This window comes from Coptis chinensis, chromosome 9 (assembly GCF_015680905.1).
Source record: "Coptis chinensis isolate HL-2020 chromosome 9, ASM1568090v1, whole genome shotgun sequence".
Taxonomy (NCBI): domain Eukaryota; kingdom Viridiplantae; phylum Streptophyta; class Magnoliopsida; order Ranunculales; family Ranunculaceae; genus Coptis; species Coptis chinensis.
In genome coordinates this window covers 25,927,242-25,953,313 of record NC_141464.1, presented here as the reverse complement: position 1 = coordinate 25,953,313, position 26,072 = coordinate 25,927,242, and the positions used below count along the sequence as shown (strand labels likewise).

The following is a 26,072-nucleotide window of genomic DNA, read 5'->3' as shown; positions in this document are numbered from 1 at the left end:
TTTGAAATATCATCTCAACTCCTGGACTCATACAACATATTCCTGTCAAATATGGAAATAATAGGTTAAATAAGACCCACGCGCGCAGCTAACCTAGGCATAAAAAGGGGGGCGCATGCGAGTCCTTATTAACTTCTAGGCCTCAAGTTTGGCCGAACACTACTATTTTGGGGTATTGTGCTACATTTGTCCTTAAGTCTACTTCTAAGAAATTTATATGAATCCTCACATGAGCATCATTAACCCTCCACTTTGGAGGGTTTTAACTCATGATCTTTGGATTGTTTGAAAGCTACAAGATATATATGTTAAAGAGAGAAAGAAAGAAGAAAGGAATGCAAAACAAACTGATTACCTAAAGAAAATAATGAACTTTTATTTAAGAACTCATAATGTTCTCCATTAACACTATTACAAGCTTTTTCATAAAAAACCAAAACTAAAAACTAAAACAAGACAAGAAATGGAAAAAACAATCTCCAAGAGAGAAGTTAATACTCCAAAATCAGCCCCCCTAATACTTAAGAGAGCTTTCTCTCTTCTCCCACTTGAAACACCCCCCTCATTTACTTTCTCCTTATCCAAACACTAAACCCCCTTTTGACACCTTGCATTTTCTACATAATTATCACCTAAATCCAACTAACTTCATTAATTGCATGCAAGGTGTCAACTTTGTCCCAATTATTTACACTTTTGTCTTAACTTGCTTGATGACTCATCAAATTTTACGGGACCGCATAGTGGGTCCATATGCAGCGTTCAGTAGCAGTTTGGTCTTTTGGAATTTTTACAACTTTCCGCCTATGCGTAAAGTTCGTCGCACTGATCGTCTGAGCAGCTCACTTGTCGCATTGAGAGTCCTGGTTCAAAAGATATGAACTTCGAAAGTTTGCTACTTCTGTGCACATAATTCTATTTCTAACTTGATTCTGTACTGTTTGAGTCTTTGGGCTTTAGTCCGGATTTGTTGGGCTTCACATAGGCTTAATCAGAAAGCTTATGTATACTCCCTATTATGTGCTTAAATGTTGGCTTTATCATCATTTTTACGTTGGTTACTCCAACCTGCAAAAGCACAAAAATACAATTATTTCATGATTATTAAGCACAAAATTAACCGAAATATTACGTCTCTACGGGATTTTATAATACAGTTTTGAGTGTTTATACTTCGAGTTAGAACTTCGAGTTAGAATAAAATACTTCAAGAGTGTTGTTTAAGCCATTGAAAGTTAGTCTATTGTACTTGTTCATCACTTTCAATTGAATTTATTTAGATTGATTTAATAGTTGTTAAGTAACAAATCTTTGTTCTTGATTCTCATTTTTAATTCATATCAAAAGTCCTCTTGATTGAGGCAAATTAAGAATCCATTAATCGCCTATCGCCTAAATTGGTGAAATCTAAAAGAAATTGGTAAGATTTTCTTACTTGGCACGCTCTGAAAATTCTGACATGTCTTCGAAACAATCCTGACGCTCTCCAAGCAATTCTGCGTCAACATCTTTTTGGCATGCCCGGTGGGACAATTGTGTTATTTGTTTTAAAATGACGAATCGAATAACAAGAAATCGGTGATTGGGATTTGGGAGAGAGTTCCCAAAATGAAAATGAAAATAATGGTGAAACTGGTGGAGAAATTGATGAAATAAACCAAGTTCCTGCAGGAGAGAGCCATGAAAATTCTCAGAATAATGTAAACCAAATGGCTACGTCTAGTGGCCAAGAGACTAGAAATCAGAACAATGTACTGCCTATGAGTGGGCATATCACACAAAATAATCAATCAAATTCAACGATTGATAGGCTACTAGATATGATGATGCCTATTTCAAGTAAGTTAGATAATATGCCTCAAGTCACACAAACTGTAGTTCGTCCTACTGTGGTGACACAAGGAATTGTGCCTACAAATCTTAGAGAAAACATAATAAATGTTCCCTGTAGCAACCATTTGACTGCAAACAATATAGCGTCAAGACGGAACATGTCAGGAAACTTTCATATACCATCCTCTAGAGCGCCCATTGGTATAGTAGATAATACTCATAACTTTAATCCCCATAGGGGTGAAAGACTAAATAGTGTGCCTTTTATTCATTCTAACTGGCCTGCACAAATGGGAGACCATAGACCAAGAAATTTTAACCCTCCCATCTATGAACCAAATTTGAATGGTTCAACTTTACCCCCAGGACAAGGTCATAGAATGAACACTGAACAAGACTTTGGAGGTTTTGGGTATCACTCTAGACCGAATAACGACTTTAGAAGAAATGATAATGTTCAACCTATGGCCATGCCTAATGTACTACCACAACCCATGGCAGGAGTCGGCCAAGGACAGGCCATAAGAAGAGAAGATTTAGTGAATCATATCCAGAGTGGATAGATAGAATTGAGTTACCTATGGGATTTAAATTTCCGACTTTCATTTTGTTTTCTGGTGATGGTGCTCAATCTACAATAGAACATATTGCTAGATTCACCAGCCAATGTGCCAATGCAGCAGGGAATGAGTTTCTGAAAATAAGATTGTTTCCAAACTCATTAACTGATGCCGCATTTCCATGCTTCATTAATTTACCCCTAATTCAGTACAAACTTGGCAACAACTAGAACATATGTTTCATGCTCAGTTTTTTCAAACTGAACTTGAAGTATCAATGGTTGACCTAGCAAGATTAAGCCAAAGGCATGATGAAAATGCTACACAATTTATAAACAGGTTTAAAAGAGCAAGAAATAAATGTAAAATAATACTACCTGAATCTGAATTTGTGAAGTTAGCACAAAATGGATTAGAGTTTAAACTTAGAAAGAAGTTTGATGCTACAGAGTTTAGGGATCTAGTAGAAATGACCGCTAAAGTATCTTGATATGAATCTTTGTTACTTGAGGAGCAGGAGAGAAATAATTCCTCCATGAAGACGTATTACAAAGATCTAAATCTTGAAATAGATGCCGCGGAGATAATTGGTAAAGAACCATTTACTTGAAAATCTTTGGTAAGAAAGGATACGACTGCCGAGTCATATGTCAGACCCCTAAGGGATCGGTTAAGAAGTATTCATTTGATATAATGAAAGTTGATGAAATATTTGACCATTTATTAGAAGGAAAAGTTCTTAAACTACCAAAAAATGTGAACTTACCTGCCAAAGAGGAATTAGATGGTAAAGCATATTGCAAATGGCATAATTCATGGTCTCATTCAACTAATGCTTGTAATGTTTTTCGAGACAAGATTCAAGACTTGATCAAGAAAGGAAAATTAAAATTTCATACGCAAGAGGACAAGGCAATGGGAATCGATAAGGATCCATTCCCAGCTGTTCAGGAAGTAAGTATCAATATGAATACTGTTGGAGGACTACCATATACTATTGGTAGGATGGAAATTGCTGGTGCAAAGGGTAAAGTTGTAGTGGATGATACATCCAATTCTGAGGTACTCCCAAATCCAAATATAATAAAATATCTCTGCCTAAGGTGTGGAGATGAGTACACTGAAATGTGTAAAGTTATATTTGATGGATGTAAAAATGAAAGTACTGTAGCCACACCTACGCAAACTTATGCACCACCTACACCAAATTTGGCTCAATCACATGTGGCACCTAGGCCACATTTGGCTAAATCTTATGCGCCGCCTATGCCAAATTTGGCTAAAGACCATGGTAAAAGTTTTAATGCTGCACCAAGCTATAGGAAATTTTAAGGATATCATGCTAGGCCTAATTACCAATACTTTGGTCCCATATACTCACAGCCTAAAACATTTCACCATTATGGGTTTAACTTGCTCACTAACGTGAATAAACAAGTTATTAGAGAACCGATGACTTTGGTCTATAACCAAACATCAGCAAGCTCATTGGTACATGGTGTACCAAATTGGTTTGTCATGCAAGATCCAAAGGTCATTGAGCAGCATGAGTATGCTAGACGTAACATTAAACCAAAGATGATACGACCACCATTGGTTGAACAAGGAAGTTGGGTTAATTTAAAGGACCCAAAGTCAAGATACCAAAAGATTATTCCATCTATTACTAGGACACAACAGAGGAGGATACAGAGAAAATATAGAGCATGCATGGCAAGAAGCTTCTCACCTCCAAGGACAGGACACAAGCTTTATCATAGCCTTACTAGTCCAGTCCAAGCCTAATCCCAGATTTTGTAGAGAAAGAGGTGAAGACGATCACTCAGGCAACGAGGTCACCTCGATAGAGCAGGAATCATGTACCCAAAACAAGCCATCAATGGTTGTTGAAACTGTCGGCGAGCCATCTGGTCCACATGTTGAGGAAGGTGAGCTGTTGGATGAAATGATAACAGAACAAAATCAGCAGGAGCATAAGAAAATAGAACCTACTTATATTCAATTTGGTTCATTGCCTGAGGAGATGAAAGTGAATGTAGCATACACGCTGCCTAAAGCTTTCGAAGCAAAAGAAAATCAAGAAGAAGAAGAATTGGATGATGGTAATTTCAGCCAAGAAGATAAGAGTGAGGTTAGTTTCCATAAGCTAATCTTTAGTTCTTGTGATTATGTTTACTCGTTTGAAGAACCTACTAAATACATGATAAAACACATTAAACCTTTATTCATTAAAGCATATTTTAATGGTATTTTATTAAAAAAGGTTCTAGTAGACAATGGAGCTTCTGTCAATGTTGTACGTCTTACCTTTTTCTACTTTGAAAAAGTTAAACATGCACAACTCCAAGTTAGTACGCACTCATATCACCATATCAGGTTTCACAGGTGATAAGAAAAATACTAAGGGCATTATACCAATAAATGTTGTTGTAGGTTCCATAGAAACAAAGACAGCTTTCTTTGTAATAGAAGGGAATCCAAATTTTATAATGCCTTATTAGGTAGAGATTGGATTCATGCTAACAAATGTATTCCATCATCTATGCATCAGAAATTACTTATGATGAAGGGAGATGGAGAAATCGAAGAAGTGAAGGCAGATCCTCAACCTTTTCAAGTTAGTTCAAACTGCATAGAAGCGCAACTATATCAAGACAATGTTGGACCTGTGAATGCAGATGCAATAAAAGATACCCAAGACGATGATTGGAGTGAATTAGCTTTTGGTCTTCTTGGACAAAGTGAGGAAGACAAAGTGGATTATGAATAGTGCTGATACACAAGAAAATAAAATGAATGAAGCCATTAGATTGGCTTTATTGAAAGTAATGGTAGGAGATATCGAAGAAAAAATAAAAGAAGATGCCACAATTAATTGGGCAGACAACATATTTGAAGCTGAAGGAAGTGAAGTCAGAGTTAAGAAGAAGGAAGAACTCTCAACTTTACATATGAGGAGAGAAGACTTAACAGTCGAAACTCAAGATCCACAAATAGAAGTCAATCTAGGATGTGAAGACGATCCTAAAGTTACATACATTAGTGCAAGGTTACAAAAGAAAGACCAAGCAGAACTCATTGGTCTCTTGAAAAGCTTCAAAGATTGTTTTGCTTGGAATTACAATGAGCTACCAGGTTTGGATAAAGAATTGGTGGAGCACAAGCTGTGAGGATTTCTCCAATACCCAGAATACATGTCAATCAATAAAGAAAACCGAATAATAATAGGACATACCTGAAGCCATAGCCTTCTTGTGTTCTCTCACATTGGATGGAAAACTTATGAGAATCAGAATAGGGTTTGGGGTGGGGACCTCAACTTATATATTATGGGTGTATTTCTATTATAGCCCATCATGATAATAGAAATACGCTTAAGCCCAAAAAAGTATCTGCACATATCGTTAAGCCCATACTCACTTTATACACGTGTCATGACTTGACACGTGTGGTTTGAGACATGTAAATGACCCAGTCATGTTACTTTAAGATCACAGTTTAGTGAGTCTTCTCAATGTCACTCGGACGTAGTTCGACAATTAACAATTGTGTAATGTGTATGATCTATGTAGGTACACCTTAAAGAGAAAAGTTCTAACAATCTCCCACTTGTACCACATAGGTCATAACCTGATATTAAACAATGGTGACCTTAAGAGCTCTAAATTTTATTGTCGAAATAATGAGTGACGTCTCAAAAAACACAATCTGATCCATTGAAAATAAAAATATAGGATCACAGCGGCCTTTGCCACATTTAGCATGACTAGACCCATCTGTGGTCACAATACTAATATCTCCAACGACATAGATTAAGTATGGATGTGTAGCATGAAAATAACATGTAATGTGATCCCTGAACATGTTCATTTTCAATTGGTCCAACCTTATGATTTATAATGATATCTTTATTCTACTTAATCAAACTTTATATGCGCAACCATAAATGAATAAGTAGATAACTTTATTTCAAAAAAAAAAAATAATCATCAATAGTACACAAAATATTAATACAAACTCCCACTAAAATGAAACATCAGAAGGACTAACCACCCCCATACGAGCTACATGCTCCTTAAATGCCTTAGGTGGTAAGCCCTTAGTTAGCGGATCGACTATCCGGAGATTTGTATTAACATACTCAATTGTCATATGATGATCTTTAACCCTCTCTTTCACGACAAGAAACTTGATGTCAATGTGCCTAGACTTTGTGAACTCTTGTTGTTCTTGAATAAAGTTCTTATGGCTTTATTATCACAATAAACCGTTAATGGTTTCTCAATGAAACCCATTGCATGAAAGCCGAAGTGAAATTTCTATACCACTTTACTTGATTTGATGCTTCAAAACAAGCAATAAATTCTGCTTCCATAGTGGAGGAGGCTATTAGTGTTTGTTTGACACTTTTCCATGATACAGCACCTCCAGCTAACATGAAAACATAACCAGACGTGGATTTTCTACTATCCAAGCAACAAAGCAAAATCTGAATCGAATACCCAATCAACTCAAAATGATCGGTTTTTCGGTATGTGAGTATAAAATCTTTTTGTCCTTTGCAAATACCGCATCACCTTTTAGCCGCTTTCCAATGATCCATTCCTGGATTACTTAAGTATCTGCCTAGCATTCCAACTACGTACGCAATATCTGGACGCGTACAAACTTGAGCATACATAAGACTCCCTACTATTGATGCATAAGGAATATCTTGCATTTGTTCTTTCTCTAAATCGTTCTTTGGACATTGAAGCAAACTCAATTTATCACCCTTAGCAATGGGCGCATCACCTAGTGCACAGTTTTGCATGCCAAACCTACTTAGCACCCTTTCAACATAAGCCTTTTGTGATAAGCCTAGAATGCCACGTGATCTATCACGATGAATTTCAATGCCTAGCACAAAAGATGCTTCACCAAGATCTTTCATCTCAAAATTCCTTGAAAGAAATCGCTTGGTTTCATGCAAAAGGCCTATGTCATTGCTCGCTAGTAGGATGTCATCAACATATAGCACTAGAAAAATAAATTTACTCCCACTGATCTTGTGATAAGCGCGATTGATCCACATCATTTTCCTTAAAACCAAAAAGAGGAAATGATGTGATCAAACTTTAAATACCACTGACGAGATGCCTGCTTTAAGCCATAGATGGATTTCTTTAATTTACAAACCAAATGTTCAGAGCCTGTGGACTCAAAACCATGAGGTTGCCTCATATAGATAGTCTCCTGAATGTCACCATTCAGAAAAGCTGTCTTAACATCCATCTGGTGTAACTCTAAATCATAATGAGCTACAAGTGCCATAATAAGTCTAAAAGAGTCTTTCGATGAAACTGGAGAGAAAGTCTCTTTATAGTCAATGCCTGCCTTTTGAGTAAAGCCTTTTGCAACAAGACGTGCTTTATATCTGTCAATACTGCCTTTTGAGTCTCTTTTGGTTTTGAAAATCCATTTGTTAGCAATGGGTTTGACTCCATTAGGCAACTCGACAAGATCCCAAACGTCATTGTCTTTCATAGACCTTAACTCCTCTATCATGGCATTCATCCAATCTAAGGAGTGAGCACTTTGTTTGGCTTGAATGAAGGTAGTAGGATCATTTTCCATTCCTATATCAAACTCATGCTCTTGGAGATAAACTATATATTCATCTGAATTAATAGCTGCTCTCCGCTCCCTAGTTGATCTCCTTATTGGCACTTCTAATTGAATTTGTTGAGGTTCATCTATAATAGCAGGGGCCAACTCAGGAATATTTGGTTGATCTACAACCGCATCCTGCCTAATGACAGGTGTGATCAACTCATCTCTGTGGATATCCATTAAAGGAATATCAACATGCTATTCTTCAAAAGCAATATTCCTTTGTTGTGTGCTCCCACTATCCTCAACATCTTCAATAAATTTGGCATTATCCGTCTCAATTAGGGTATTGGAAGAGGGGCAATAAAACTTGAAACCCCTTGACCTTTCCGAATAACCAATAAAGTAGCAACTAAGCTGTTCTTGAGTCCGTTTTTTCTTTCATTAGGCCTATATGGCCTAGCTTTCATTGGACAACCCCAAATATGTAAATGCCTTATACTGGGTTTCTTTCCAGTCCATAATTCATATGGGGTTTTAGTTACTGCTTTACTAGGTACTCGGTTAAGGATATATACTGCAGTCTTTAAGGCTTCACCCCAAAGAGACTACGGTAAGGTAGAATGACAAATCATACTCCTAACCATGTCCTTTAGAGTCCGATTTGTCTCTCGGATACACCATTTTGGCGTGGAGTCCACGGCATGGTGTATTGAGGAACGATACCACATTCCTCCAAGTATCTTGCAAATGGTCCCGGATGTTGGCCTTTTCCATCATACCTACCATAGTATTCACCACCACGGTCGGATCGATAGCTTTAATTTTCTTAGAATGTTGATTTTCAACTTCGACTTTATAGGCCTTAAATACATCCAGTGACTGTGATTTTTCATGAATTAAGTATAGATACCCATAACGAGAATAGTCATCTGTAAACGTGATAAAATACCGTTGACCATTCCAAGAAGCCGTAGGAAATGGACCACAAATATCGGTATATATCAAGTCTAAGACACTTGAACTCCTGCTGGCACTAAACTTCCTTATATTGGTTTGTTTACTCTTTATACATTCAATACAAACTTTAAAGTCTGAAAAATCAAGGGCACCAAAAACTCCATTTGACACAAGCCTTTCAATTCTCTGTTTAGAGATATGACCCAAACGCTTGTGCCACAATGTAGAGGAGTTCTCATTAATTAATCTACGCTTAGTACCATAGTTATTAACATGCAAAGTTTCATTTAACCTTAAGTGAGAGGCATCCAAGTCTAACTTGTATAGATTATCAATCAAAGAGCTCATACCCGATAAGATTTGAATTTTGAAAGAGACTAAATATTCCTTTTCCAACTGAACAAGTATAACCGGATTTGTCCAAATAGGAAACGAGAATTAAATTCCGTCTAAAAAAGCGGGTACATAAAATCTCATCTAAATCCAAATAAAAACCGGACTCTAATTTTAATCTAAAGACTCCAATGGCCTCAACACATGCCTTATTGCCATCACCCATGTAAATGAACCTTTCGGTATCACTTGGCTTGCGGCTCCTTAGACAACCCTGCATGGAAACACTAATGTGAATAGTTGCTCCCGTATCTATCCACCAAGAATTAGAAGGTACTTCGGCAAGATTTAATTCAGAACAAACAAAACTAAATTCATTACCTGCTTGCTTTGCTTTCCACTTTATATACTTTGGACATTCTTTCTTAATGTGACCTGCAGGTTTCTTACAAAAGTAACAGAAAGTAGCCTGCACCTGTTTATCTTTCGCATTCACCTGTGGTGTCGCATTATCTGCAGTTCCTTTACCCTTATTATTCCATTTTCTTTTCTTAGTGCCTGAATTGCCAATAGAGGAAGTGGCCAAGTGAGCACTTCGGTCTTCTTGTTTCAGCCTTTCCTTTCCTCTTCTTGCACACACCGAGCAATGAGCTCATTAAGAGTCCATTTCTCCCTTTGAGTATTATAATTGATCTTAAAGGGACCAAATTGTCTTGAGGAAGAGAAATAAGAATGAGGTGCACAAGGAGATCATCAGAGAACTCCAACTTTAGTGCCCTCATTTTGGCAACAAGATTAGATATTTCCATAATGTACTCTCTAACATTTCCTTTGCCAGTATACCGCATGGTGACAAGTTTGCTAAGGAGCGTACTTGCCTCCACCTTTTCCGATGCAACAAATCGGTCTGCAACTTGGTTTAGGAATTTCTTGGCATTTTCTTCCTTAGGCATTGCACCACGAAAAGTTTCAGAAATAGAGTGCTTCATTATACTAAGACTAAGGCGATTGGAGCGCTCCCACTTTTCGTAGGTAGCCTTTTCCTCAGCTCCACTATCAGCCTTAAGGTTAGCAGACTCATCAACACGTAATGCATAATCCAAATCCATACATCCAAGAACGATTAGAACATGCTCTTTCCATTTTGTAAAGTTGGAACCAGTAAGAACTGGAATACTAGTTAAATTGGCAGATATAGAAGATGTATTCACTAAAGCATAACACAAAAGATATCTCACATTACTATATATGTCATCTACTATAATGCATTGACAATAATAAACTTGAATATTATCATGCATTCATCAGTCTAAATGAAAATTAATAATCAAGTAGACAAATGACAAGATAGAAAACATTTATAAAACTTTAGTAGGGGACCTTAATGAGAAACCTAACACACCGTTATAATTCAAGTCTTTGGACAAGCATTTAACGTGTAAGTGGTTTCCTCTAAACACATAAGGCTAATCGACATATGTAAAACAAAATTAGGCTTGGCAAAACAATAAGCCTTCCTTAGGGCCGACTATTGAATGCATAAGTAACTCCTAAAATTATTTTACATATATTAATTACCTTATACCGTCACTAATCCGGCCAAAATAGTAAACTTCCTTTGGGCCGATTATTACTTGCATGGATTAAGACGCAACTATATACAATCTAATAAACTTTACCATTAAACCCAAATAAATTTTCCATGAAAGAGGCCACTTAGGCAGCGTATCACGTTGAACTTACCCAAATTTCATGGTTTAGATTGCTAATTTTAAAATGTTTGGAACATGCTATTATTCAATTCTATTAATTAACATGAAAATAGTAGAAAAGAAAATTCCAATAGCAAACTTAAGAAATCCAAACATGATCAAACTGAAATTTAAGTCCGTCTACTTTATTGGGCGCGAAAAACTCTTCGATTTGACTATTCATATGCCCAAAACGGACTTAAAACAAGGTATATACAACTGAAATAAGGTAATTGGGCCCAAAAAAAATACCAAATAGGCCCAAAACCGGGTCAAATTAGATCCAGTCAGCATGAGTCGGACCCGATCAGCACAAGTCAAACTTTGTTTGCAAAGTCAGACCTTGCATACATGGGCCAGACCCAAGCCCAATCTAATTTATGGGTCGAGTTGGACTTTGGGCTATGGGGCATACTTTAATAAAACACAATCTCTCTTTTAGTGGGCTTTAAAAGAAAAAACCCAAAAAAAAAAATTTATGTTGGGATCGGTTTTAAAACTCACTTGCACCAGGTGAGTTGACTTTGAGAAAAGAAACTCATCGTCACTTTCAAAAACAGAGTGCAAAAAAAACTTCATAGTTTTCCAACCCCAAACTGCCTCCATTAATCCCATCAACTGAACGATACAAAACAAGTTTCGACCGTCAGATATCATCTCGACCATCACACAACCCACCACACCAAATTTCAGCCCCATTGGACACTGCATCTCCGAGATACATAGATTTTAAAAACGCCAGATTCAATATAAAAACGAGTTTTTAATCACTTTTAACATCAGTTAACGACATGAATCTGAGATCAAAAACTATAAGCCACCGTACGGATTTAAAATATGGTATAAAGAGATCAATACTGGAAAATCTCAGCACCATACATCCAAACCCGAAGGAGATCCAAAAGTCCAAACTTGACAGAAAAAACAGTTTCGGGAATTTTCGATTTCAACCTTCGACGGCGATACCCACCATAACTGGCGATCAAAACCCATCATCCACCGTTGGATATGATCCTTAGATGATGAAGTATTGACTCCACAAATCCCGACCCCAGAAAAATCCGGTCGCCGGAATCCGACGGTTCAATAACGTTGAAACCGAAAAAAAAAAAAACTGATTTTTCTCAATTTTAATTTTAATTGTATAAGAAAATAAACCGTATGTTTTCTTAATGACTAACATGTCGGCGACTGATACCAATTGTGAGGATTTCTCCAATACCCGAATACATGTCAATCAATAAAAGAAAACCGAATAATAATAGGACATACCGAAGCCATGGCGTTATCAAGCAAGTCCTATAAAAGCGAAATTTGAACGTTGTTGTCTTCCACTCCAAAAACCCTTCGTGTTCTCTCGGTGGATGGAAAACTTATGAGAGAATCGAATAGGGTTTGGGGTGGGGACCTCAACTTATATATTATGGGTGTATTTCTATTATACACTACTAAAAAGACTTGTAATGACGGTTAAAAACTGTCATGAAACAAGTTTCATGGCGTTGTTTGTTAAAAACACAACTGTCATTATAGAGCCCCGTCATAAAAGTTTACAAAAACCGTCATTAAACCTATGACGGTTTTGCCAAAAGATTATGTACTTAATATATTTTATGTTAAAAATAGAGCTAAAACCGTCATAATAGGAGAAAAAATCTTGATCGCTACATGGAAACCGTCATTAAGTTTGGTACAACCGTCATAATTTTTTGTAAAAACTGTCAAGAAACATGTTTAGTTTGTGTTGGTTTTGGCTAAGCCGTCATAAAAAGATACATTTTCTGGAAAAAAAAATATTTTATAATATTTATTTTATACCCTGAAAATTGCATAAATAATTTACCATTTATACAATCCAACTCCACTACGAGCAACTTAACATTATCAATGTAACAAACTAGCCAATTCATGATCCATTCACAAAACATAATCCATTACATTCAATCATCTCCAAAATTTACATACATTTAATAAAAAAATATCCACATAATATGTATTAACAAGATCAGTTTGCATGGTTCGACTTTCATTCATATGTCAAACTTATTAACCTGCAAAAAATCAAAGTCGAAAAAAGAAAAACAATAATAAGAATAGTATCATGAAATATTAACATGAAAAAATGAAGGGATAAGATTATCTATGGATGGGGATAAAAGACAAAAACAAGGGTGGGGATAAAAGCAAAGGAGGTTCAGGATTAGTAGAGTTTGTATAAGTTTCTGCACTTGGTTTCAAACTTTCAATCATATGGAGGATGCTCTAGTTTACACAAGCCTCCAACGGTCCAATCTCTGAAATTCAAGCTACAAGAAGCAAATTAAGAAAGTTTGTTTGCTTTTATGTTTGAATGTTTCTCTACTCAAGTTTATATCGAGGATGGTATAATTTAATGAATCTTGCACACAAGCCTCCAACTTTCAGCGGTCTGGCTACTAGTAAGTGAAAAGATTCTCTCTAAAAAGTTTTGGTCCTGCATGCATAACTAACAGGCATTTATCAGAATGTAACAGATGCCTCTTTCTTAATCCCCAGTCCAAAGGTTTAGCAGATTTATTATAATGACAGCAAATCTCTTGAACATAACAAACTTTAAACTGCTAGGCATGAAGCAAAAGGTCTAGTAGACATACCTGTTTGGGTGAGAACTCACACAAACACACTAACGATCTTGTTGGAGAGGTTGATAGAGAGTGAAAGAGACTGTACCACCAATGGCTGCCTACGTATCCAAATTGTTCTCTGGAATCAAGTCTCAAAAATGCACGTAGTTCTTTGTTTGAAATGATTGTTGGGTATTTATAGGAATCTTATTGCTAAAAATACCCTTTCCTTATTTGACGAGATATTTCCCTCTTTGTATGAAATCTTTCCTAAAGCTTCATATGGTAAAAACCTCTTGCCATATCTCCGGACCTGCTATATATAACTTGGGTGTCATATTAGTGGGCAGTGTCATTGCTTCAATAGAGGGCATGCCCGAATGCCACATTAGTAGACAAGTGGGGCTGCCACAGTAGCGGGCTAGCAAGCCCGCCTCATTAGTGGCCGGCTCTTATAGTGGTACCCAATGATGGTCGTTTGTAGGGGTACCAGTACAGTGGTACATACACCGCCCCCTCTTTGCCGGATGGAATTCGTTCTTTGCGGCGAATAATAGACATCATATTGCTATAAAAGAATGAAACAGTGTGATCGAAATTTCTGCGATGCCATGCGAATAACTTAGTTGAGGTTAACTTAACTTAGAATGCTTTGTAATCGTGAGATCGACTGACCTAGCGGGTAACTCGGATCCAGTAAACTCAGTGACTTTGACCATGTGTAATTAATTACATTAGTAAGGGTAATCTAGTAAATGATGGCATATGATTTCTAATTGGACCCATGGAAATAAAGATGACGGCAAATCAAATTAGGGAACATGCGCCTCACACTAATAAGTTTGATAAGTGTTTGTTTAACTAAGAAGGAATGAATCTAAAACAATTGTGACCGGAAAAAGAAGGTGTGATAAGGATCGGTTGGGGTTTGCAAACATAGAATTGAGATGTGGGTACTTGCAAGCTTTGGCCTTTTGATACAAAAAGAGATATTCATGAAAATAGAAAAAAGAATCTACCGACCTTTGAATTGGGAAACCGAATCGTGGTTACCTGCCTATAAGAAGGTAATGTTATTTTGTACTCTCTGAATATTCAGTGCTACCCGTTCCAAGTATTTAAGATTTCATATATCTCGCATGATATGGTGAATGGGAAAGAAAATGGTAGTGAGATGAAGGCTAAAGCCGGGTGGCAATACGCTGTGTGGGCGATGATGAGTTTATTTGGCGAGACGTTACTAACGAGATGGATAGAAAGCGCACCGCCTTGCCAACTAACAAAATTGCTTCGTAGTACAACCTCCGATGAACTCACAAGCATGTTCCGCTTTGAAGAACTTCGCATTGAGCGACTTTCGAATATGAGAGGACACCCGGTGAAGGAGGGGGAATTAGTGGTGACTTTTTGCAAATTTGGAGTATGGGTTGATGATACCTCTTGACAAGGAGGTGTCTCGAAGTTCTATCGTGTGGCGATTCCACCGATTCAAGTGTCTATGTCGTTATGGTTGGTCTTCGCGAGGGCACGACTTTGGCGGTATACGGTGTCCGCCAGGCGGATGAATTCTTGCTCTTGGTATGCGGCCTCAACGCTATACGAAGAAGATGGGTCCCCGATGTTTCATGTGGAATGGGTATCGAGAGATGAAGTTTAAAGGTTTACGAAGGGGTACCGAAACTGGGATAAGTACTGTTTCTTAGTACGGGGAAATTGGAACCCTTATGCAACCCGTGTCCCGAATAGGATTATAGGTATGAAGCACGAATTGTGCGCCTGCATAATCACTATCTTGTGAATTATCTATATATTCTGGTTACTGACGTTTTTGTTTTTAGGTGATCGACCAAGTACCACGGACTTTGATGTGAGCAGCCAAGCTTTGGAGCATCTCAGATTTTACTTTAGCATGGACAGGGACGAGAACATCTGGGACTTGTCATGGCCTAATGAAGTGGTTCGTAGCTGCCATTACAGTGAAGAAAAACGCTGTGGACATGCCCTTGATGTTCCCAAGTGTCCATATGGGTCGCGACGACAGGCTCCCCGACAACAAGTAACCATGCTAGAAGCTCGACAAGCTGGTGATGAGCAGCGTGACAATGAGCAGAGGTCCCTTGTAACTGCGTCTCCCATTTTAGAAGCTCGCTTGAAAACGCAGAAGAGAAAAATAATAGATGAAGCTGCCAATGCCCGTGTTGAAGGATTGAAAGCTCTTGAAGTATTCCCCAAATCTACCGCTTCAATGGAGAGGCGGAGTAAGCGCAAAGCGGACAAAGACTTTAACGGGACTTGCCGACCAGAAACTGTAGTTGCTAATGAGAGTGTGGAGGTTGGTGTGAAGGAAACTACCTGGGCTGAAGGTACTCCAGATGATGGGCGTTGGCTGCCTCTTGTTCCTTTGAATAATGAAGGTACAGGGAGTAATATGCTTGTAATTAAAAAAGACTCTGAAATTATCCGGGGACAACCTCAGTCTATGGAGATAGAGCAAAAGGCAGCCGCCCCCAATGGTGCTATGGACGAAAGAATTTTTCCTGAAACGACGAGTGTGTCCATACCTGTTGGAGATATTACCTCAGTTGAACCATTAGGACCTGTCTCGGCAGTTTTTCTTGATGACGAGGTGATAGAGGCGTTAAGGCCTCATGCGGACATTGATTTTTCTGCTGAAATGGTCGAGGAGTATATGCATGACCAACTTTTACTACCAGAATTAGGATCTAGTAACACGAAAGAGGTAGAGGCAAGTTCAGAATTGTGTATCCTTGGGATGCAGACGTTGCAAAAGGTAATCCCATTATACATGTTGCCTCTCTATATTACTTAGCATGGCCTTTTGAAATCGTATTCAACTTGTATATATATGTATATATCTCTGCTTTTGTAGGCCATGGAAAATTTCGCTAAGCTGATGGCGGTGTTAGAGAAAGAAAACCATGCAATGCCAGGATCCCCGACGGCCGGATTATGTCTAAAGAGCAAGAGAAAGCGAAGGTGAGAGTGCTAGAGCCCGGATGGAAACGATGCTTTGGCGAGAGAAGGTGGCAGCCTTGTCGCGGTGAAAAGGAGGAGATGGTGCGGCGATAAAAGGGAAAGATAAGGAATGTAAGAAGGCTATGAGAGAGCTGCGTGAGGAGAAGAAGACACTATCCGAAGTGACTCTTAAACTCTCATTAAGCTATTTGAGAAAGCTTCGGCTTGAGGTTTGTGTCGAAGAATACGTTGACGTGATAAGTCGAGCGCGAGATGTTATGAATGGCGCCTTGCAGCATTATACTTCGCCATAGAGGTTTGCGGGATATTGCTCCCAAGTGCCTTTGAGGATGCCATAGAAGACCTTGGGCTTGAAGATGGAGTAGGCGAGGGTGCTATGGAATTGGGGGATAGTTATGATACTTCGCCTTAAAATATGGCTATTTGGCGTAACATAACGAAGTTCTTGCAATCGCCTACTAGATAGTGGTTAGATAGGTTTGAAATTTTCTGCACTTCATTTTTCTTTGTCTTTTTGTTTGGATGTAAAGTGGAATGTTAGATGAATAAAACACTTATGTTGCCATAAACTCTGTATTCTTGTTGAACATCCGTGTATAGTGCTTTCTCTCGAAATGTTCATTATGATTTGTTCTCTCGATTTCTCTTGTTAGTTTGCGGCTAAAGTTTTTGTATGGTGAAAACTTTGAGATCACGATCCTTGAATGTTGCTAATCTTTGTTGTGTTTCGATTACCTTGAAATGACCGAGGAATATGCAAAGGACAACCTTGGCTCTCGAGGAGAGACATATCCGGATACTATTGTCCGTAAGAGCCTTGAAATGTGTGTGGATGTCTTGCAACAAAGTGTGAGAACCTACGCCCTCTTGCGATGAGTTAAAGATAGTTAGCGGATGCACGGATGCAATAGCTTCAAAGGCATGTGCGAGCAGATAGCCTCAAGCTTTCGCGATTAGAATATAGCGACTCCGGCAGGTTGCAAATGAACAAGCAGGTCAAGTGTGAGGAGACCGGTGGATTGAAGATCTCTCGCACTAAGGATTGATTTGTATCGGGGAGTCCTAGTAGCCATGAAATGTCGAGGGGTTAGCCCCGAGTGTTGGCGCATCCCTTCGTAATTATGCCCGGAAGGTCTCAACGAAGAAAGCCACCTTATGGAATGCATCTAACCAAAGCAAAAGGCTGATTTGGTTGTGAATCTGATTGAACAAAAGCGAGACTTGTGGTTGAGACACTTGTCGGCTTGTTGCCTGTTGAGAAACTTCGCAATTCCTATTAGTTTTCTTTTTTCGCCTTCTACTTAACCGCAGGTGATGCTTGATTGCACGATCTCTTTGCGACTTGATCTTGAGAGGAGGATTGGTCCACAATTGGAAATTGCTACTCTAGATGATATTTTGATCCCATCATTCCGATCCACAATCTTTGAAACTTTGTTTGATGTTGACACCATTCACGTAATTCTAGTAAATTTTCTCGCCAGAAGAAGGCGATTGAAGGCGATGTGGAAGATACTTCTGCCTATGAATCGGCAGCCCTGTTCACCCTCACAAACCGCCTTGCTCAAAGTTGCAAAGCTAGTGGGCCGATTATCTTCTCGGAAGTAGGCTGGCGATGTAAACCTCAAACTTACCAAGTTCATGGTAATTTGCGGAGACTTTGCCAAAGACGAAGTTGCGATAAGATAGTAGGCTATGGAGACGCTTAAGTTTCCGACTTGGATTGGTTGGAGACGGTTAAAACTCCAAAAGTTTCATGGCTGGAAACAAGTATACCATAAGAGGATGCCCGGTTTTTTTTTTTTTGAATCAAAGACTTTCATTTTTGTTCATTATGCTTTTCCTTCCAATGGAAAGATTCTATTTTGCCGAGATGTTTACACTTAACACCAATACGTTTTGATCTTCATGTTCGAGGTCTTCTTGATAATGTTCTCGTGACTACCTATGGGCTGGTAAGGTTACATTCTTTTAACAAGCACTACCGTGGCAAATCTGCCGGTCTCACAATTTAGGTTCCCTTGGCAGCTATTGTGGATTCAATAACAGGCCATGCCCCTCATCTCATGGATTACTTTGGAGCTGCGGCTGTCATGGTCGGGTTGGCTGGCATCAACATCCCCGGGCGCTTTGTTGCATTACATAAAAGGATGTAGGTCCGGGGATAGCCGATACAAATGTGGTTACAGAAAATGAAGATCATAATTAGTAAAACATCTTGTAGAATAATCTTGTGGATCGCGATCACGTAATCAAGTAGCTTATGTCCCGACCTATCCATTTGGGAAAACGTGTAGGTCGATTCGGTTGTGTCATATGATTGGTAGCTGCATTGAATTGTACTCCAGTTCAAAATTAGTACACGAAAGTGGCATCATTAACTTAAGAAGATTGTATATCTTTGATGCACGATTTCTAGCTCTCTGCATTATGCGGGATGATCGCGGTTCTTATCAACTTGGTTGATCGACTCTATGTTTTGTGTCGGCCATCTCCTCCGAGACCCAAATCAAAGCACTAGCGATCCGCGTAATATAGCCCACAAGAATTTGTTTCCAATCGCTAGAATTAGTTGCTCAAGAAGTCGATAATATATGATGGCGTCATCCAATTGCTAACAAGTTTGATGTGCAATTTGAATGACAAAGGCAAAGGTTCGCGAGTCCATCGAGGTTTTTGAAGCACTAGAGAAGAAAGAGATGAATGCACCTTCCAAGGGTCTCAAAGGACACCGACTCCAAAGGTTAGACTAAGAGTCCGAATTTGAATTTAGCGATCGGGACGGCCTTTAGAACTTAAGTTTCATTGTTTTGGTGTGTTGGTCACCTCTCAAATGGATAGCTTGTCTCAAATGGATAGCAACAACCGCCATAAAATTATTATATTTTCTCGACGCTTGTCTCATACACGACATAATAATGTTGCAACAGCCGCCATAAAATTATTATATTTTCTTGACGCTTGTCTCATATACACATAATGTTGCAAATGTACCGGCCATAAATTTATTATATTTTCTTGACGCTTGTGTTATACACGACATAATGTTACAATAGCCGTCATAAAAATGTTACTAAAACACCTATCTTGACGGTTTGTAACAAAGCCGTCAAGATAGATAAAAAACAAGCGTCATAATATGTCATTTTTTTAGTAGTGATAGCCCATCATGATAATAGAAATACGCTTAAGCCCAAAAAAGTATCTGCACATATCGTTAAGCCCATACTCACTTTATACACGTGTCATGACTTGACACGTGTGGTTTGAGACATGTAAATGACCCAGTCATGTTACTTTAAGATCACAGTTTAGTGAGTCTTCTCAATGTCACTCGGACGTAGTTCGACAATTAACAATTGTGTAATATGTATGATCTATGTAGGTACACCTTAAAGAGAAAAGTTCTAACACAAGCTACCTATCAAGCCAAATTTCAAACCATTAAAACAACCACTAAGAAGGATGGGAATCGAAGTATCTTCAAAGATAAAAGAAGAAGTTGAAAGATTTTTAAGCGCTGACTTCATCAGGATAGCCAGGTCCGTAGAGTGGTTCTCAAATGTAGTTCCAGTTATAAAGAAGAATGGTAAATTAAGGATATGCATTGATTTTCGTAATCTAAATGCTGCTACTCCTAAAGATGATCGAATACCCGATGCCTGTAATAGATCTATTAGTGGATAGATCATCAGGTTACCAAGTGTTGTCAATGATGGACAGACACTCGGGTTATAATCAAATATGCATATCTGAAGAAGATATACATAAGACTGCCTTCTCATGTCCAGGAAACATTAGAACATATGAGTCGGTCAAAATGCCTTTTGGCTTAAAAAATGCCGGGGCTACTTACCAAAGAGCAATGAATACAATTTTCCATGACATGATAGGGGATTTTCTAGAATGCTATATAGATAATATCATAATCAAATCTAGCTCTTTTGGCCAACACTTTGGTCAATTAGAGAAATCATTTGAGAGGATGAGACTTTACAAGTTAAAGTTAAACCCCCTAAAATGTGCATTTGGAGTTAGTGCTGGTAATTTTCTTGGTCATTTAGTACATAGAAAAGGAATTCAGATTGACCAAACTAAGGCGAAAGCTATACAAGAAGCTAAGCTTCCAAGAACAAAGAATGAACTACAAAAGTTTTTAGGCCAAGTAAATTTTCTTAGAAGGTTTATATCTAATGCTGCTGGTAAAACTAAAGTTTTTTCTGCTTTCTTGAAGCTTGGAGATACAGACGAGTTAGAATGGAAAGAGGAACATGAGGCAGCGTTCAAGGCCATTAAAGATTATTTGGCTAAGCCTCCAGTGTTGATATCACCAAAGGAAGATAGACCACTGAAGTTGTACATTTCAGTAGCAGAACCTTCAATTGGTGTGTTGTTAGCACAAGACAATGATGCGAACAAGGAACAAGTTGTATATTACCTTAGAGCATCTTTAGGAGAGCAACAAAAAAAACACCAAAATTTTGAACCAAAAAAACACCAAGCAACTTTAAGAGCAACATCAAAAAAACACCAAACAACTACACGGTTTTGGCAAAACCGCGCCATATAGCCCACGCGGTTTTGGCAAAACCGTGCCACTAAAGCCCAACTAACAGGCCCAAGACCACACGGTTTTCAGAAAACCGCATGGTGTTCAGAACACCGCGTGCTACTTCTATATAAACAGCTCTAAAGCTGCGCGGTTCAGTCACTTTCACCTCTTCTCACAATTATAAAACCCTCTCCTTAGTTAAAAAAAACAAAAACCTACCTAAACTCTTAAAATTTGATATGGATCCTTTTGAACCTTTCGACGGTGATGATTGGCAGTACACAGACGACATTGGCGATGAGGGAGAAGAACCAGAGGAAATAGAATACGGTGGGGGAGAAGAACCCGAGGATGTCGCGCTGACTGATAGACATCCCTATATACTAGAGTATCAGATGAACGACTTCGATTGGCAATTTGCACCTGGAGAAGCACTTGATATGGAAGTTGTGTCTTCTACACGTGATACAAAACACGGTCGAAAAGCGATGACTAATACTCAGGTAATTAATTAGTTTTGATTAAATATTTTGAATATTAATTAGTTGAGTTGGACCAATTAATTATTTATCTTATACGCATTATTTTTTTTTTATAATATCAGTATGTTATTGACTACCGAGTTAGATTGGCTTTACTTGGTGTTAGAGAGTGGTGAAAGGTTATTAGGAGTTTGGATGAGTTTGTACATATTAGAGATAGTATTTTGTATACACCTTTGGGTATTTTGATTGATGCGGATTATGAGAAGGCTGATTAGGCAGTGGTCATAGCTTTAGTAGAAAGATGGTGGAGTAGAACTCATATATTTCATTTCCCTTGTGCGGAGTTAGGGTTCACACCACTAGACTTCACTATGATTTCTGGGTTGAGTATCGGTATAGGCCAACCGATACATTTTCATACAAATTATGAGAATATGGATAATATGCTTATGAGTTTTCCTCGTTTGGGTGCGGATGCTTATGATTCTTCCGGGATTAAGCTATCTCATATTAAGATCAAGATATATGGAACCCTCTGCATCCCCGATACACGAGCGGAGTTAGCTTTAACCGTTTCTACGGGTAGTGAGGAGGGTGTCCGACAAGATGTTAGGCTTTTTGATGTTTTTATTGGGCATGTTTTGTTTTCCAATGGTCATTCTACTGCGACGAATCGAGATATTATGCTTATGTATCCGATTTGCATACTATGAGAGATTATGACCGGGTAGCTCAAGATATGCCACATTGATATCGGCGTTAGATAAAGCTTCACGGACATTCGAAGTAGAAGTCCCCGATTGTAGGATTCATGGGACTTTTAGAGATTTGGTTTTATGAGTACTTTTCGATGTCTTTGTCCTAACATAGACATGATTTGCCGATACTCGGCCGTAGATTTGCTAGTTGGTCGAGGCCTCACTTGACTCGTAATGAGGGTAGATTAGGAATAATATCCGTATGGCTCGTGCTCATATTGATATTAGATCATTGTCATCTATCGAGTGGAGACCTTGGTGTTTGTCTCCACGCCTTTGACGATCGGTTACAAAGATGCTTGTGTGTTGTCACGCCACGAGTTGTTTTTTCCACACGGATCGCCGGGTTTGGTACCGCGGACGGCGCGGATGTTGGAGGCAGATGACTGGACGTTATGGAGTTCCATGTGCTCCCATGCCAGATGTTAGTGATGCGAAGTCGTGGGGTAGAACTCATATTCATGAAATTCATGCTAGTTGTGGTCCTTGGCCAGATGCATCTTCTTTTGTTGTTGGCAGACTGCTAATCAGTATTATAGATGGTGGAACCGTGTCTCCATGGGTCCGTTGTTGTCTCCTGTTGGTCGGGCTAGCAACTTCGAGTTTGTGGGCCTAGAAGGGATGAGACGTGAGCTCACGTGATTCCTCATCCGCCCACCGCTGTTTACAACCCACAACCTCTCGAATGCATATCATCTAGCTCCCCGGTAATGGTTCACAAGAATCCTCGATGTTTGCCGGTGTGTGGACTCGATGGGGAGCCTACTTATATTTCCATTCCCGAGGTGCCTCATGCTCGTTTCTCTAAGTTAGAGCCGCGATATTGATCAAGATATCATGGTGAGTTTAATTGTTTTATTTATCTTCTTCATTATATATATAATATGTACTTACACTGTATTTTCTTGGATTTTTAGGCTGAGGTTCTAGAAAGATATGAGAACCAGGCTTTTATGTTTGATGGGATGAAGACTGCCCTGTATCATTATAGCCAAGAAAGAGAGGAGGCATATTCTCAGACATATCGACAATCCCCCGCATTTATGACGAGACTCGGAAAGCGTAGGAGGATATGCAGCAAGTGTACACGCAGCAACATCAGGGATATGAGAAACTTTAGGCTGAAGTAGTTAACCTCCTTGCAGACAGAGAAGATCATAATTCTCAGATTAGGAACTTAGAGGAGCAGCTTCGGAACGTCCAAATAGAGAGAGGAGAGGGATCGAGTGGTAAGGGGCGTAAGAAGAAAGCTAAATAAATTTGATGTAATATGATAGGTTTTGGATTATTTTGGATATTATATAATTATATCATAATCATAGATTTTGGACTGCATAATCATAATAATAGGTTTTTAATTTCTTTAATTTTTTCGATTTTGAATTACAATTCTTAATTTCTTCAATTACACAATTGTTAATTTCTTAACTTCTATGCACAACTCATAATTTTTCAAGTTCTATGCACCACAGTTCTAATTTTCAGAAAAAACGCACGCGGTTTTGCCAAAACCGCGCCATAGAAGCCCATTTAACAGCCCAAGCCCACGCGGTTTTGCCAAAATCGCGCGGTGTTTCTCAAACCGCGTAAGTGATTTGATACAGCATCAAATCTGGAACCAAATATTAGTCGATTTGGTGTTTGGTTTGGTGTTTTTTTGGTGTTTTCATCAATATGTAGTTCTCCTGAAATTGAAAAAACACCAAATTTTTTATGCTAAGTTGATATCACTGCTAAAGTTGAATGACCATTCTTTCATAGAAAAGCTATGTTTAACTTTGTATTATGCAGCTACAAAACTAAGATACTATCTCTTACCAAGAGAAGTATATGTAATTAGTCAGATTGATTTAATAAAGTATATGTTGACAAGACCTATTCTTAGTAATAGAATTGGAAAATGGATGCTAGCATTGACAGAATTCAGCATGCAGTGTGTCCCTCAAAAAGCTATGAAAGGCCAAGCTTTGACAGATTTTGTGGCAAATCATCCTTGTGAAAAAGAAGTCATAGAAGATTATGAGATAAATTACATCTCTGTTAGTCCTTGGAAACTATGGTTCGATGGCTAAAAAACAACTACTTTATCTGCATCTCTGTTAATCCTTGGAAACTATGGTTCGATGGCTCAAAAACAACTACTTTATCTGGGATTGGTGTTGTCATAGAATCACCAAATGGGACAAAAGTGAAATGTGGTTTTAGATTTGATTGTGATTCATGTTCAAACAATCAAGTTGAATCTGAGGACATTATCATAGGACTAGAAACACTTTGCAGCTTAGGAGCATCTTCAGTTGAAATCTTTGGTGACTCTCAATTAGTTATTAGACAACTAATTGGAGTATCAATGTTTAAGTGGTCTACTCCGACCATATTATGACTACGCACTACAATTACTATCTAAATTTGGAGATGTTACTCTGACTCATATTCCTAAGTTTACTAACGAAGAAGCAAATGACGTTGCTCAAATGACTTCGGGATATAAGAATATAACATATATATATGCATGGAGGATGAATTATCCCACGGTTCCAAAAGGAAATTATTGCCTTTATTGAAAAATGGAGAGTTTTCACAAAAATTCAATAACATTGATATTAAAGAAAATTGGCGTACACCAATAATGGATTACTTGAATAATCCAAACGTAAAGGTGGACAGAGCCATAAAATTAAAGGCATTAAACTACATCGTATATGCTGATACCTTGTACAAAAAAGGGTCCGATGGCATTTTACTACAATGCTTAAATCAAGAAGATGGAGTGACGGCCATAGCACAAGAGACTCCTATCATCCTATGACAAGAATCCCGATCAGCAAGGAGTAGGATGAAGCCTCAAAACTATCATTCCTGTCTTTATCATATACTACATTACTACCCTATTGAAGAATGCTTGGGGTGCCTAAAACGGAAATCTACATCAATGTTTGTCTCTATCCAAACCTATCAAGTAGAAGACACTGCACCACTGGAAGAGTTGAAAGATGTGAGGAAAAAGAACCTTTAACTTTCTACCTGTCAGACAGGCCACTCTGCCATTTTCAAGCATTCCAGAAGATCGTAAACACTTTCTATCTAGTCATTTAATAATTAGAATCAAAAGCAAAGCTGTACGTAGAAATACAAAATGACCATCCATAGGAACAGAATCAAGAATTCCAAGGGAATCAGATACCACAATTGATCAGCAATGAATAGGATGGAGTCCCAGAACTACCCATGCTGTCTTTCATATCAAATAACCAATGGGCAGTTGCGTTTGGGTAAAAGAGAAATCTACATGAATATTTGTTGGTATCAACACCTATCAAAGTAGGCACTGGTACAGTTGGAAGAAGTAAGCATGAAGAATCTCTGCAAACAGGTATTCTTCTACAGTGGGCAGTTGCGTTTAGGTAAAATAGAAATCTACATGAATATTTGTTGCTATCAACACCTATCAAAGTAGGCACTGGTACAGTTGGAAGAAGTAAGCATGAAGAATCTCTGCAAACAGGAATTCTTCTACCATTCGGGCTTGGTTTACTCATTGCTATTTTCGAGCATTTCACAAGATCCTAACCACTTCCTAGTCAATAATTAGACAATTCACAACTGCAATGAAAAAAGAAAGCCGCACATTGGATGTACAACATGGTA

At 38.4% G+C, this 26,072-nt stretch overlaps 2 protein-coding genes and 1 long non-coding RNA gene across 3 annotated transcripts; 1 reads left to right on the top strand and 2 right to left on the bottom strand.

The window, feature by feature from the left end:
- Positions 1-351: 351 nt before the first annotated feature.
- Positions 352-3,495, bottom strand: LOC147475347 (uncharacterized). Its single transcript, XR_015207995.1, has 3 exons — positions 3,160-3,495; positions 1,436-1,665; positions 352-1,068 (listed from the first exon to the last, which is right to left on the bottom strand). It is a non-coding gene; the product is annotated as an uncharacterized LOC147475347 (long non-coding RNA).
- A 6,392-nt stretch (positions 3,496-9,887) lies between these two features.
- On the bottom strand, positions 9,888-10,579 carry LOC147475346 (uncharacterized). The gene is made up of 2 exons (XM_086585384.1): positions 10,022-10,579; positions 9,888-9,971 (listed from the first exon to the last, which is right to left on the bottom strand). Exons 1-2 carry the CDS (start codon positions 10,577-10,579, stop codon positions 9,888-9,890), a joined length of 642 nt encoding a protein of 213 aa, XP_086441510.1.
- Positions 10,580-15,302: 4,723 nt separating this feature from the next.
- Positions 15,303-16,633, top strand: LOC147475345 (uncharacterized). The gene is made up of 3 exons (XM_086585383.1): positions 15,303-15,386; positions 15,471-16,423; positions 16,523-16,633. Exons 2-3 carry the CDS (start codon positions 15,542-15,544, stop codon positions 16,631-16,633), a joined length of 993 nt encoding a protein of 330 aa, XP_086441509.1. The 5' UTR covers positions 15,303-15,386; positions 15,471-15,541.
- Positions 16,634-26,072: the final 9,439 nt, after the last annotated feature.